The sequence below is a fragment of the Tasmannia lanceolata genome, unplaced genomic scaffold (genome assembly GCF_043159265.1).
Source record: "Tasmannia lanceolata isolate RefF3 unplaced genomic scaffold, GAP_Taslan_0.1 ptg000044l, whole genome shotgun sequence".
Taxonomy (NCBI): Eukaryota; Viridiplantae; Streptophyta; class Magnoliopsida; order Canellales; family Winteraceae; genus Tasmannia; species Tasmannia lanceolata.
Window position 1 is genome coordinate 19268945 of NW_027518721.1, and position 15797 is coordinate 19284741.

Sequence of the window (15797 nt, forward strand, 5' to 3'; positions counted from 1 at the left end):
TGTGGAATCTTTCAATGATTCGACTGAGTTTTCTAAAGCCCTGTTGGTTTGAGATTATGACAACAGATTGTGATTGCAAAACCAATTATTGGACTCAAAATTACATTTAAATTTGAGTCCAATGATCGATTTAGCACTCACATTCGGTTGTCATAGATATTAAACAAAAACAAGAAAAAGACAATCGGTTGTCATAATCTTAGACAAACAAGTCCTAATTAAGTTTCTGTTCCGCGCCTGGTTTAGCACCAAATTGAGTTGGACACAACCATATTCAGATTGACTAGTCTTTATATAACTTTTCTTCACAATTTCTAGTCACATGCAAGGTTTTAAATTTCGGTTTCGGCCGAAATTTCGGGGGTAACCGAAACCGAAATTTTTGCCGAAATCCCAATATTCGGTAAAGGCAAATGAAATGTCGTTTTGTTGGGCCAAAATTTCGGTAATTTCTGAAATTTCGACCGAAATTTGGTAAGTTTTGGCCGTATCGGTTTCCATACGTTTCGGTGTCGGTCTCGTCCAAAATCCGAAATTTCGGAAAAACCATGGTCATATGAACCCTTTACCATCTTAATTTTGGTATAATTCTTCTATTTGAGGACATCAATCACAAATATTTGTCTTAGAAATTTCTCGGGAAGGGTGTAAATTAGAATGTTTTAAAATTTCTTGTTAATTTTGGGTTTATATAGGGGAAATTTTGGAAAATAAATAAAAATATAAAGTTTTTAGAATAAAATTAGAAAAACCAATATTATTATCAATTTATCGGGTCATTTACATGATAAAAAATAAAATATGAGGATATCTGAATTTTCAAAATCTCGATAAAATTTTAAGATCTTAATATTTTATCAAAAACTTACAAAATATCACGGTTTTTTTTTTTTTTTTAAATGTTGTAGATATTTGTGACTATGGATGGTAATTGCTAAAGTATAAAAAAGATTAAATAACACCTTCTCCACCAGCTTAAGAGTAATTGGTTGTTTCACATGGTATGCAAATATCCTCGGTTCAAACCTCCTTGATAGTAAAAATCGACATCGCTAAACCCAAAAGAGGGGCACATGTGCCATGTGTATGCCAAACATAAAAAGACGGGCCACATGTGAGGGGATTGTTAGAGAATCTGCGGAAAAGCATTTCGCGGCTAACTTTTGCATGAGAGAACAGCCACACAAGCTCACTTTCAGCAGATTTTGTCTTATTCATTTATTTCAATTGAGGTGGCTATTCTCTCATGCAAAAGTCAGCCGCAAAATGCTTTTCCTCAGAATTCTTTGTCAATCCCTTTTATATGTGATGCCCTTAATAATTTAATAGCTTTTTTATTAGGCTACTAATATTAGCATTACCATGTTTTGATAATGGGTCAATCTCCCTTGTCTTTTATTATTTGAGCTATCAAAAGCTAGCTATTACAGTTCCCAAAAAACTATTAGAAGCCAATTACAAAAAAAACTATTACAATTCCCAAAAGCCTATGAGAAGCCAACTAATTAGTGCCCATGGAAGCCTTTACATATTGACACAATGACACTTATGAGTTATGTATTAGATACAAAGGGATTTACATTTATAAGGTTTTAAATAATTAGGGGATTCAATATGAAAACCAAAATTTTCCATTATGTATAATAGAGGTAAATTGTTAAGGTATTTAACAGTTATTAATAAAGTTTTATTTATAAGGTACTAGCCACACTACCATGCACACTAAGGCCAATTAATTAAGGGAAGTGATAAATCCGCCCCTTTTGATTACTTGGAACACCCCGCAGCAGCAGTGTGTCAATTAATGACTGCAGAGGGGTTGATTTACGTCACGTCAGAAGTATTCAATGGGGCTGATTGTCAAGTCAACTGGACCTGGGTGTTCCAAGTAATCAAAAGGAGCGGACATATCACTTCCCTTAATTAAGGGTAATTAATGAAGGGGAAGGAGGTTGGAGGCTGTGAAGATATCATTTTCCTTACATATAAGGTTCTAAATAACCTAGGGGCCAGCAAGGTTTTACCACTACCCATTTATAATGCAAAAAATTGAGCTGTATCGAAGATAAATCGTTTTCTTTGTTACCTATGAGGGCCTTTATTATTTTAGCAAAGAGACAAGAGAAGGGGGGGAAAATCTCCACATTTCTTGTCATATGTGGTTCTATTCTCATGAACGTGGAAGATACCGTCCAACTAAGGAAAAGACTGATTTACCCTCAAATAACTCCCGTGGATTCTTGTAAAACCCCTGACTTTGCCCTCCAAAAGTAGGTACCCTACTATAGTACACCGGGTTCGATTTTTGATTGATCTGCACCGTCCAATTGATGGTGAGGGCTAAGATCGTCCAATTACCATAATTTCCACAAGATATCATATCACTATCAATTGAGGGCATTTTAGTCATTTAAAAATTCAAATCCTACTTAACCAAGTGAGAAGAAAACAAAATCCAAAGTCCCGGACAAACCTCTCCCTCTCTCACTCTCTCCCTCTCTCACATGGCCGATGAAACCTCCAGCCCCCGAGTCAACTCACCAAAAACTCGGCCCATGGGAGGCACTGAGTTCAGCTGGTACAGATCCGTGCCGGGTGGAACCGGAATAACTGTCCTAGCCCTCCACCTCTCCAAGCCCCCTAACCTCTCCACTCTCCAAAACACCCTTCACAAACTCCAAAATTCCCACCCAATCCTCCGCTCCAAACTCACCCACCCTTCATTCTCCATCTCTCCCACTCCTTCCCTCCAAATCCAATCTTTCAACCTCTCTTTTACTTCAAATCTCCTCCAAAACCTCTCAAATCCCCTCCATATCCCTCCACTTCACCTCCTCTTAGAACATGAACTAAATCAAAATCCATGGTCATCCGAACCAAATTCCTACGTTTTCTTTGTGACCCTTTACGCTGTTTCCGATTCCGATTCCGTCCTCGCTCTTCGGCTGCATACTTCGGTCTGTGATCGCACGTCGGGGGCGTATATTCTTAGAGAATTGATGGGTTTGATTACAGAGGAGGAGGGAGGGGTGGAAAGGGAATGTGAAAATGAGATTTGTTTGGCTATTGAGGATTTGATACCCAAGGGGAGTTGTGATAAGCCATTTTGGGCTCGTGGGTTCGATTTGGTTGGGTATTCTTTGAATTCTTTGAGGACTGTTAATTTGGGTTTTGAGGACGTGGACTCACCTCGATCTTCTCAAGTTGTGAGGTTGAAAATGAGGGCAGATGAGACTGATAGACTTCTTACTGTAAGTGAATGTGATGATCTTGATTTTTTTTTCATTATCTCTCTGGCTGCTTATATTTTTGTCTCCTTGTTTTTTTATAAGTACACCCTTCTGTTTTAAACTTTTTCCATTGGCTGAGAATATATCCTGATGATCTCTCGTTTGGAATGGCAATAGCCAATGAAAGAAGTGCAGAAAAGAGGGGAGTATCTATGAAGGAAGGGTTGTAGAGTGTAAATAGGGTATTGATATTTGCACTACCATGTTTTAATATTTGCACAAAGTGTACTTGTCTTTTCTTTTTTAATTGGCTTATGATAGCTTTTGGGAACTGTAATAACCTTTCACAGCTATTTAAATAATGAAAGACAGGATGAGGTAGCTATTTAAATAAGTAAGAAAAGACAAGATGAGTTTGTGCAGTTATCAAAACGTGGTAGTGCCCATGGTTTTAAATTTCGACCGAATTTCTGTGAGGAACGACACCGAAATCAAAATCCCCGAAATTTGGTAAATTTTGGGAATTTCGTCTCAATTTATAATAAAATATTAATTTTTTATTCCTTTAAAGAATTTCGATCGAAATTTCGTAAAAAAAAAAAACAGAATTTCATGCGTTAATACCAAATTTCGCCTTCGGCTAAAATTTTGGTTTCGGATAAGTCTGAAATTTTAGCCGAAACCGAAATTTAAAACCATGGTAGTGCCAACATCAGACACAAGTAGCTTGTAAATATTATGTTTGAGCTTCTTTTTCCTAGCTATAATAACGCATGTGCGACAAAATTATCGTCGAAGGGGATTCCTTAAATGTTATTCGCTGGCTTTCGGGTAACGCTTCTCCCCCTTGGCGATTTTTGCCTCTCTTAGAGGAAATAGAGGACAGGGCTAAGGGCTCCTCAATAGTTTTTCGCCATGTCAGGAGATCAGCCAATGCGGAAGCAAACACCCTTGCCAAGAAAGGAGTCTTTCGGGCCGCGTTTGAGTGCTTTGACTATCTACCTCCTTGAATTATTGTACTGCTATCTTTGTATTATCTTTGTTCCTTCAGGACCACCTCGGTTCTGTTTTTACATATATATATATATATATATATATATATATATATATATATATATATATATATATATATATATTCTGTTGCCCTTTTCAAAAAAAAAAATAACGCATGTGCGTATAGTGATTCAATGGGCAAAGAAATATGAGCAGCAGATGGCTCTATCATAGAGGGTCAAATGAGCAGCTGATGGCTCTAGTGTCCATTCTCCAAAAAGGCAACAAGAGGCAACCAAATTCTATTCATCAAAAGCTAATGTAAACGATTACATGAGTGCCAATATATAGGCTTTTAGAAAAGACTAATCCTAAACAAACGGGTTAATTTCCTACTCTAAAGAAACTTCCTAAAACAACAAAACTCCTAAACTCAATCAAATGCCTAAAAATCCTCTAACTAAATCTATGTAAAAGTGAAATTCTAAAATATGGGCATCTCTTGGACGTCCCAACTTTTCAACAATTGTTGAAAATAATTAAATTAAATCCTAATTAAAAACAATTAAAATAGGACTCTTGAAACTTCTAGTGAATGAGGACTGTCAATCTTGGCACCGTTTGAAATCTTCTAATCTGAAGGCCTCAGGCGATCCAATTAAGTATTTGACGATCTTGACCGTTAATCTCTCGTTATAGTACGAGATACACATGCATCAGACCCCCTTTCTTGAAAAAAACTCGTTCACGAGTTCAAATCAAGGTCAACGATATCGAATATTGTTCTCGCTCCAACTTCGAACTGGAGGCATTTCCAACAAATTAAATATTTCCATCGGGCAATTATTCTAGCATATTTCGACAGACGGTGAAATTTGATTTGATCAAAAAGCTCGCCCTTGATAAATTCTTTCCAACAGATTAGATATTTTCACTTGGAAATTACTTTGGCATGCATCGACGGGCGGCAGATGATTCAATCGAAAAGTAGGCCCTCGATGTAGTCTTCGAATTTTGGTGGCTAAGGCATAAAGTAGCTTTTACTTTGATCAACATCATTGACTTTGAGCTCGCTTTCAATCGATTCGTGGTCATCTTCAAGCGATCCATCTAGTTTCGGCGGATCTTCTTCTTTTTGAATTTTATCTTCCGTAAGGAAATCCTCAAGGTGTTCGTTTAGCGTCTGCGGATCTTCAATAACGATTGGAGAAACTGATTTGCTCAAACTATTTTCCTCAACACTCCCGTCTAATTCATCAGTTCCTGCCTTGATTTCCTCGGTGAGTGCATTGATCTGAGCATGAAGTTGTTCAGTGCGAACACGTTCTCATTCTTCCATATCACTTATAATTTTTAGCGTCTCGGTGATTAAATCCGCTCTTGATGGAGACATGGTAAGGCTCTTAATCTTATAACGCAAGATTACAAGAAGATGGAATTCTTGTTTTCCTAAGTTATGATACCAAATAATGCAGAGTCGATGCATCAGATTGATGCTCTGATACCAAATAACGCATGAGCATATAGCGATTCAAGGGGCAAAGAAATATGAGCAGCAGATGACTCAATCATAGAGGGTCAAAAAAGCAGCAGATGGCTCCATCATAGAGGGTCAAAAGAGCAGCTGATGGCTCTAGTGTCCGTTCTCCAAAAAGGCAACAAGAGGCAACCAAATTTTATTCATCGAAAGCTAATGTAAACGATTACATGAGTGCCAATATATAGGCTTTTAGAAAACTCTAATCCTAAACAAACGTGGGTTAATTTCCTACTCTAAAGAAACTTCCTAAAACAACAAAACTCATAAACTCAATCAAATTCCTAAAAATCCTCTAACTAAATCTATGTAAAAGTGGAACTCTAAAATATGGGCATCTCTTGGACTTCCCTACTTTTCAACAATTGTTGAAAATAATTAAATTAAATCCTAATTAAAAACAATTAAGATAGGTCTCTTGAAACTTCTAGTGAACGAGGACTGTCGATCTTGGCGCCGTTTGAAATCTTCTAATCTGAAGGCCTAGGGCAATCCAATTAAGTACTTGACGATCTTGACCGTTGATCTCTCGTGATAGTGCGAGATGCACATGCATCATATAAGCACACACGCAGCCCCTCTAGTATAAAAAGAGGTCCTAAATATAATTAGAATGGGAAGCCTCATTCTTCTTCCCCCCCTGCAAACTACTAGCAAAATCCAACCAAAAAAATAGTTTTTGCTAGTAGCTCTCTCTCTCTCTCTCTCTCTCTCTCTCTCTCTCTCTCTCTCTCCGGCACAAATTGGAGTGACATCATGTCTGACCCATCATTTGCCTCATTGTGTACCTACATGGCACATCATCAAACCACTAGCAAAATAATAGTTTTTTGCTAGTAAAGTATTGGGATTGATGTTTTCTCTCTCCCATTCCTTCTATCTTCTCTCTATATTCTAGTATTAATTGAACTTATTCATATGCAGGCATGCAAGGCGAGAGGAATTAAACTATGTGGAGCCATAGCAGCAGCTGGATTGATTGCTGCAAATTCTTCTAAGCACCTCACTGATGACCAGTCAGAAAATTATGCTGTTGTCACTCTTATTGACTGTCGGAGGAACTTAGATCCAGTCCTCCATGATCACCAACTAGGTAAAGCTTTTTTGCTCGGTCCACGGTTCAGATCAATCAAATGTGGGATCCACAATTTGATGATAAATTATATATGGGAAGTGATATATTCTCCCCATTTTCTTCCCTGGGCCACACCCTCTATGGTATTAATGACTCCTCCTTTTCGAGCAACAAGCGGTGGCCAGGGAAAAAAAGGGGAGCGAATATTATCATTTCCTATCATAAATTCCTCCATTTCAGCATTCTCTTTTCCATTTACTTGACATGGATGATTGCAGGATTTTACCACTCTGCAATCCTCAGTACCCAAACAATAACCAATGGAGAAGAACTATGGGATGTTGCAAGTAGATCCTACACGGCTTTCTCAAATGCCATGAATTCAAACAAGCACTTCAAAGACATGAATGATCTCAACTTTCTCATGTGCAAAGCCATCGAAAATCCAGCACTGACCCCATCTTCATCTATGAGAACGGCGTTCATTTCAGTCTTCGAAGATCCAATGATCGACGACTCTAGTGAAGTGCACCGAGAAGTGGGACTGGAGGACTACATGGGTTGTTCATCAGTTCATGGCGTTGGTCCTTCAATCGCCATCTTTGACACGATTCGAAACGGGCAATTGGATTGTGCTTGTGTTTATCCTTCACCTTTACATTCAAGAAAGCAGATCCAAGAACTGATAGATGACATGGAGAAGATCCTTGTGGAGGCAAGCAAGTGACAAAGGATGGGAATTATTTCATTGGGATGTAAGGGACCTTATTTCTTGTCAAGGGCTGTTTGGATATTGGCGAAAGAGAATTATGGAAAATAATAATTTTCATGGAAAATATTCCATGAAAAAAATCTTCCAAGGTCTAGTTGGTTTGCATGTTTCCCTGGAAACTTGGAAAAATTTCAATTTTAGAAAAAGAAATCCATGGAAAATGAGTTTTACATAAATTCTAGAAATTTTTGTTTTCCGTGAAAAAAATTCCAAAAATCTTCTCTGCATCCAAACAGCCCCTTGGCTGTTTAGTTGATGCATTCATAGTGGAAAAGGAGTGGAAACCTGTTTTTCTCTTTTTCACGCCAAACACTGTTGACCACTTCTTTACTTACCGTGTTTTGCTCACAAGGAAAATGAGCTAGATTCCTAGTTGTCTGGTGACATGGACTGTATTTGTTTATTTCTAGTAGTTGTCTGGTGATATGGACACCATTTTGTCTTCCATCTCTCAGAAACAGAACATCGAGCTTCAAAGATGGGAGAAATTATATGATGAATGGGCGTATAAACACGTACAGTTGGCACGATGGTAGTACCACGCTTGATATTTGATCCAACAGCAGCTTCTTATTTAACTTGTAAGCCAGATTGATTGATTGATTGATTGATTCCGAAAGACTTTTATTTGCAGATGAATGAAATATGGAAGAGAGACAACCGGTCCTCTCTTGAGTTCTCTCTTCTTCTTCTTTTTTGAACTCTCATCTAACGTGTAAGCCAGATTTCTAGACCAGTGCATGTGTATTCCTCTTTAGCTACATGTAAACCAAATGTAAAGCTCACAAAAGGAACAATGATTTGTTATAAAGTATAACTTCAAATGACTTCTACCTTATAAGATTATTTTAGTTGTAAACCACAACCATTTTTATGGACGAAGATAATGGGAATACAAGAGATCAATACAGAGAACATATGCTAAATTTTAATATTTTAAAGCACACAACAGTAAGATCAATCACAATGTTTTTGAGAAACAATAATTCTAGTTTTAGTTAAATGAAAGTTTTTACTATGCATACATCAATGAGAACCAATGCTAACCCGGAACCAAGCATAAAGATACTGAATGCCACAATGATTCAACCATATTTTCACGGTAGTTAAGCTTTATTGATTAAATCACGACTTCACAGCAGTTCAACAATAGAAAAATAAATCTTGGGCTTTTCTCTTCTTAATTTTGGTATAATTCTTCTATTTGAGGACATCGGTCACAAATATTTGTCTCAGAAATTTCTCGGGAAGGGTGTAAATTAGAATGTTTTAAATTTTCTTGTTAATTTTGGGTTTATATAGGGGAAAATTTGGAAAATAAAAAATAAAAAAATATCAATTTTTAGAATAAAATTAGAAAAATCAATAATATTATCAATTTATCGGGTTATTTACGTGAGAAAATAATAAACTATGAAGATATCTCGGTGAATTTTCAAAATGTCGATAATATTTTAGGATGTTATTATTTTATCAAAAAATTACAAAATATCACGGTTTTTTTTTAAAAAATGTTGTAGATATTTGTGACTATGTATGGTCATCATCGCTAAAGTATAAAAGAATTAATAACACCTTTTCCAACAGCTTAAGCTTTTGGAGCAATTGGTAGTTTCACATGATATGCAAAGCTCCTCGGTTCAAACCTCCTTGATAGTAAAAATCGACATGCAATGGCCAAACCCAAAAGAGGGGCCACAAGTGCCATGTGTATGCCAAACCTAAAAGGACAGGCCACATGTGAGGGGGAGTGTTAAAGAATTTTGCGGAAAAGCATTTCACGGCTGACTTTTGCATGAGAGAACAGCCACCACACAAGCTCACTTTTAGCATATTTTTTCTTATTCATTTAATTTGATTGAGGTGGCTATTCTCTCATGCAAAAGTCAGCCGCAAAATGCTTGTCCTCAGAATTCTTTATCAATCCCTTTTATATGTGATGCCCTTAATAATTTAATAGCTTTTTTATTAGGCTACTAATATTAGCACAACCATGTTTTGATAGTAAAGAAAACCAAAAGCTATCTCCCTTGTCTTTTATTATTTGAGCTATCAAAAGCTAGCTATTACAATTCCCAAAAAAACTATTAGAAGCCTTAAAAAAAACTATTACAATTCTCAAAAGCCTATGAGAAGCTAATTAAAAAAGAATCAGAGGAGATCGACCCATAATCAAAACATGGTAGTGCCCATGGAAGCCTTTACATATTGACACTTATGAGGTATGTATTAGATACAAAGGGATTTACATTTATAAGGTTTTAAATAATTTGGGGATTGAATATGAAAACCAAAATTTTCCATTATGTATAATAGAGGTAATTGTTAAGGTATTTAATAATTATTAATAAAGTTGTATTTATAAGGTACTAGCCACACTACAATGCACACTAGAGGTGGGAGGGAGTGCTTTATGTGCACCCTTCATCTCAAACTTTAAGAAATCAAATTTAATAAACCCTCCACCCCATAAAGCAAAGATATGTTGTTAAGGTCAATTAATTAAGGGAAGTGATAAATCCGACCCTTTTGATTACTTGGGACACCCAGCAGCAGTGTATCAATTAATGACTGCAAAGGAGTTGATTTACTTCACGTCAGAAGTATTCAATGGGGCTGATTGCCAAGTCAGCTGGACCCGGGTGTTCCAAGTAATCAAAAGGGGCGGACATATCACTTCCCTTAATTAAGGGTAATTAATGATGGGGAAGGAGGTTGGAGGCTGTGAAGATATCATTTTCCTTACATCTATAAGATTCCCAAGTAATCAAAAGGGGTGGATATATCACTTCCCTTAATTAAGGGTAATTAATGATGGGGAAGGGGGTTGGTGAAGATATCATTTTCCTTACATCTATAAGGTTCTAAATAATCCAGGGGGCAGCAAGGTTTTACCACCACATATTTTTCCAAAGTATAGGGGCTTTTAATATATGAAGAGATATCCCCCTAAATAAACGACAATCATTTATTATTTCGGAAATATTTTTCCAGGAATAGGTGCTTTGTAATTAGAGATTTGCTAGGAAAAATCACTGGAAGGAATTTCGAGGCTGACTTTTGCAATAGAGAATAGCCACCATTGATGAATTAAATAAATAAGACAAAATCTATTGAAAAGTGAGCCTGCATGCTGTTATCTCATGTTAAAGTTAGCTAGGAAATGCATTTCCACGGAATTCCCTAGCAAATCCCTTGTAATTAGAAATTGAGGGAAAGTGTCTCTCGTCGGCTACTAGAGATAATTCTCTAGTCCCCGACCATAAACACATGGGTCCCACCTTATTTGGGTGATGCAAAGCATTCATTTGATGGGGCATGACATAGAGAGGGTGTTAACAAAAAATCAGCTCCATAGGATCATCCCAACCTTACGATTTGTGGAGCTTAAAATGGACGGCTATAGACCGCCACAAATCTGTCCATTTTTTAGCTCCACAAATAGACGGGTTAAGATGATAGTATGGAGCTGATTTTTTGTGGACACCCTATCTATGATGGGGCCCATCAAATGAATGCTTTAGATCACCACAAAAAAATGTGGGCGGACTAGAGAATGATCTATAGTCGGCAAACAAGAGACACTTTCCTCTAAGAAATTTCCCCATTTACAAGCAATTGAGTGAGGGGTAAGACCGTCCAATTACCATAATTTCCACCGGATATTAGGGCTGCAAACGAGCCGAGTAGATCCTTGGGGTGTTCGGGCTCAGCTCGTTAAGTTTTAGGCTCGGCTCCTGACAAGCTTTTTTTTTTTTTGGGCTAATGTTCGGCTCGCCAAAATTTCACAAAGCTCGTGTTCGGCTCGGCTCAGCTCGTTTAGTAAACGAAACGAGCCCGAGCCGAGCTTTTAATAAGCCGAGCCTAAAACCGACCCGAGTGCCAACCCGATGGAATTCAACCCGAAATCAGATGAGGGGATAAATTCCAAAACCCTAAATCTGTAGAAATCCAAAATCACAAAAGGGGATAAATTCCTAAATGATTCCCATGAACATCTATAGTTTTTCACCCAAAAAAAAAAAAAAAAAGGGAGACTGAGATATAAAAAAATAGAAGAAAAACACTAACATTGAAAAACAGAAAAAAAAAACATCTTGAGAACGAAGAAGAGGAAGATCATAAAATAAATAAATAAAAGAACTGACAAAAAAGATGTACCTAGGGAATTTTTCTTCTTTTCTGCTCTGGCCGTTGTCCCTTCGTGTTCTCTTCTTCTTTTTATCCTCCTCCGGTGGCATTGTGTTTCTTGGGCCGGAGCGACAAATTTCAGTCGCATTAAAGGAGAGGAGAGAGAAATAGATAAAACCCAAGAACAATATTAAGGGTTTGAGTTTTCCCTTGCTATTGCATTGGAAGGAGATAAGAGATAAATAAATAAATAAAAGAAAAAGGAACTTGCTTTGATAGATTACAGTTGTATACGTAAGGAGAGAGTGTAAGACTACTGCCAACATTTATTTAATATTTTTAAAATTTACAGTTTTGCTTTGATACCCCAGCATTTTTGTATTTCCGCCCAGCATTTTCGCATTCTAGAAGTTTCATGTATAAAAATTAAGTAATATATAAAACTGTATATAGTAATATAACGAGCCTAAAAAGCTCACGAGCTTTTTCGAGCCGAACTATAGAAAGTTCAAGTTCGACTCGTTTATTTGACGAGCCTAATTTTTGGGTCGGGTTCGGCTCGTTTAGTAAACGAACGAGCCCGAGCCGAGCTTCTAACGAGCCGAACTCAAACATATCGTGAACGGCTCGGTTTTTTGCAGCCCTACCGACCTGTTTTTTTGCTAAACAGTCGCCCGCACTATCATGGCCCCTGCATCGTGAAATTTACTAGACCATCTCAATCGAGGGCATTTTAGTCATTTAAAAATTCAAATCGAACCTAAGCAAAACAAAATAAAAGTCAGAGATAAGCCCCCGACCCTCTCTCTCTCTCTCTCTCTCTCACACAGACTCTCTCTCAAATGGCCGATGAAACCTCCATCCCCCGAGTCAAGTCACCAAAGACTCGGCTCATCGGAGGCACTGAGTTCAGCTGGTACAAAGCCGTGCCGTGTGGAACTGGTATAACTGTCCTAGCCCTCCACCTCTCCAAACCCCCAAACCTCTCCACTCTCCAAAACACCCTTCACAAACTCCAAAATTCCCACCCAATCCTCCGCTCCAAACTCACCCACCCTTCATTCTCCATCTCTCCCACTCCTTCCCTCCAAATCCAATCTTTCAACCTCTCTTTTACTTCAAATCTCCTCCAAAACCTCTCAAATCCCCTCGATATCCCTCCACTTCACCTCCTCTTAGAACATGAACTAAATCAAAATCCATGGTCATCCGAACCAAATTCCTACGTTTTCTTTGTGACCCTTTACGCTGTTTCCGATTCCGATTCTGTCCTAGCTCTTCGACTTCATAATTCGGTCTGCGATCGCACGTCAGGGGCTTATCTTCTTAGAGAATTGATGGGTTTGATTAGAGAGGAGGAGGGAGGGGTGGAATGGGAATGTGAAAATGAGATTTGTTTGGCTATTGAGGATTTGATTCCCAAGGGGAGTTGTGATAAGCCATTTTGGGCTCGTGGGATGGATTTGGTTGGGTATTCTTTGAATTCTACGAGGACAGTTCATTTGGGTTTTGAGGACGTGGACTCACCTCGATCTTCCCAAGTTGTGAGGTTGAAGATGAGCGAAGATGAGACTCATAGACTTCTAACTGTAAGTGAATGTGATGGTCTTCATTTTTTTTTTTAATCTTCACTTTGGCTGCTGCTTGTATTCGTGTGTCATTGTTTTTTTTATAACTACACACTTCTGTTTTAAACTTGTTCTAATGGCTGATAATATATCCTGATGATATCTCATTTGGGATGACAACAGCCAATGAAAGAAGTGCAGAAATAGGCTATTGATAGGGAAATGATAATCCACACCCCCCCCCCCAAATCGGATAAAATACCCCAACGGTTTCTGTGAGAATGGTTCACTGTTTGAGGATAAATTCACCTTCACCCCTTTAACGTTTTTCTTTGCCTGACGACGTTACGGGGGGAATATCATATCATTTCCCTACTGATATTTGCACTAACATGCTTTAGTAATTGCACACAGTCTATTTGTCTTTTCTTTTTTAATTGGCTTCTGATAGCTTTTTGGAACTGTAATAACCTTCGACAGCTATTTAAATAATGAAAGACAAAATGAGTTAGCTATTTAAATAAGAAAAGACAAGATGAGTTTGTGCAATTATGAAAACGTGGTAGTGCCAACATCAGACATCAGTAGCTTGTAAATATTATGTTTGAGCTTCTTTTTAAGCTATAATAAGGGAAGCCTTTTATATGAGAAGCCCCATCCCCTCCCAAGTCCCAACCCTCTCAAGTCCCAGCCCTTCTAGTATAAAAGGAGAAGTCCTAAGTATAATATGAGAAGCCTCATTCTTCCCCCACCGTTAATAAGGCAAACTATTAGCAAAATCCAACCAAAAAAGTAATTTTTTTGCTAGTAACTCTAATTTTTTTTGCTACCCTCTCTCCCTCTCTCCCTCTCTCTCCCTCTGCACAAATTGGAGTGATATCACGTCGATGAGCCCACGTTAAATTTCTCACAGTATCATTCGCCTCCTCGTCTACCCACGTGGCACATAAGGAAGCTGCAAGCTACTAGTAAAATCCAATAAAAAAATAGTTTTTTTTTTTGCTAGGAAAGTCTTGAGATTGATGTTTTCTCCCTCTTCTTCCTTATATCTTCTTTCTATATTGGTAAGACACCCCCTACCACTACCCTATGAGGTTGACAGCCAAACACTATTTACCACTACTCATAAGGAGACTAGTTGGCTTGTCTCCTCCTTCTCCACTGCTTACACCACTACTCCACGAGGTAACTGATTGAACTTTTTCAAATGCAGGCATGCAAGGGAAGAGGAATTAAACTATGTGCAGCCATAGCAGCAGCTGGATTAATTGCTGCAAATTCATCTAAGAACCTCACTGATGACCAGTCAGAAAATTATGCTGTTGTCACTCTTATCGACTGTCGGAGGATCTTAGATCCAGTCCTCCATGATCACCAACTAGGTAAAGCTTTTTTGCTCGATCCACGGTTCAGATCATCCACAATTTGATGGTAAATTATATATGTGAAGTGATATATTCTCCACCTTTTCTTCCCTGGGCCACACCCGCTACGGTATTATAATGACTACTCCTTTTTCAAGTAAAAGGCAGTGAACCAGGAAGAAAAAAGGGGGCGAATATTATCATTTCCTATCATAAATTCCTCCATTTCAGCAGTCCTTTTTCCATTACTTGACATGGATGTATGCAGGATTTTACCATTCTGCAATAGTCAATACCCATACAATAACCAATGGAGAAGAACTATGGGATGTTGCAAGTAGATGCTACACAGCTTTCTCAAATGCCATGAATTCAAACAAGCACTTCAAAGACATGAATGATCTCAACTTTCTCATGTGCAAAGCCATTGAAAATCCAGCACTGACCCCATCTTCATCTATGAGAACGGCGTTCATTTCAGTCTTCGAAGATCCAATGATCGACGACTCTAGTGAATTGCACCGAGAAGTGGGACTGGAGGACTACATGGGTTGTTCATCAGTTCATGGCGTTGGTCCTTCAATCGCCATCTTTGACACGATTCGAAACGGGCAATTGGATTGTGCATGTGTTTATCCTTCACCTTTACATTCAAGAAAGCAGATCCAAGAACTGATAGATGACATGGAGAAGATCCTTGTGGAGGCGAGCAAGTGACAAAGGATGGGAATTATTTCACTGGGATGTAAGGGACCTTATTTTCTTGTCAAGGGCTGTTTGGGTATACGGGAAAAGATAATTATGGGAAATAATAATTTTCATGGAAAATATTCCATGAAAAAATCTTCCAAGGTCTAGTTAGTTTGCATGTTTCCTGGAAAACTTGGAAAATTTTCGATTTTCGAAATACAATCAATGGAAAATGATGATTCTTAAAAAGTGAGCTACTGTTGGATCAAATATCAAGGGTGAGATGATGAGTATGTGTTTATACGCCCATTCATCGTATAATTTCTCCTAAAGAGAATCGTAAATCATTCACGGGTGTGGCTGATACTGCCTTGTGTTCGGGCTATGATCAAATCCACCGGGCCTTCTTCCAAACCAAGTTGGAAGTGATGGAATTT

General features: G+C 38.0%; 2 protein-coding genes across 2 annotated transcripts; both read left to right on the forward strand.

Moving 5' to 3' along the window:
* Nucleotides 1–2471: 2471 nt before the first annotated feature.
* LOC143863899 (uncharacterized) lies at nt 2472–8169 on the forward strand. Its single transcript, XM_077374678.1, has 3 exons — nt 2472–3251; nt 6685–6853; nt 7114–8169. Exons 1-3 carry the CDS (start codon nt 2505–2507, stop codon nt 7560–7562), a joined length of 1365 nt encoding a protein of 454 aa, XP_077230793.1. The 5' UTR covers nt 2472–2504; the 3' UTR covers nt 7563–8169.
* Nucleotides 8170–12545: 4376 nt separating this feature from the next.
* Nucleotides 12546–15609, forward strand: LOC143863968 (uncharacterized). Its single transcript, XM_077374777.1, has 3 exons — nt 12546–13327; nt 14520–14688; nt 14939–15609. The coding sequence occupies exons 1-3, from the start codon at nt 12581–12583 to the stop codon at nt 15385–15387; spliced, it is 1365 nt and encodes a 454-aa protein (XP_077230892.1). The 5' UTR covers nt 12546–12580; the 3' UTR covers nt 15388–15609.
* The last annotated feature ends 188 nt before the right edge of the window (nt 15610–15797 follow it).

Coding starts and splice junctions, on each gene's coding strand:
- LOC143863899 (XM_077374678.1), top strand. CDS start 2,505: ATGGCCGATGAAACCTCCAGCCCCCGAGTCAACTCACCAAAAACTCGG. Junction 3,252..6,684: donor AGACTGATAGACTTCTTACT/GTAAGTGAATGT, acceptor ATTCATATGCAG/GCATGCAAGGCGAGAGGAAT. Junction 6,854..7,113: donor CCTCCATGATCACCAACTAG/GTAAAGCTTTTT, acceptor GGATGATTGCAG/GATTTTACCACTCTGCAATC.
- LOC143863968 (XM_077374777.1), top strand. CDS start 12,581: ATGGCCGATGAAACCTCCATCCCCCGAGTCAAGTCACCAAAGACTCGG. Junction 13,328..14,519: donor AGACTCATAGACTTCTAACT/GTAAGTGAATGT, acceptor TTTCAAATGCAG/GCATGCAAGGGAAGAGGAAT. Junction 14,689..14,938: donor CCTCCATGATCACCAACTAG/GTAAAGCTTTTT, acceptor GGATGTATGCAG/GATTTTACCATTCTGCAATA.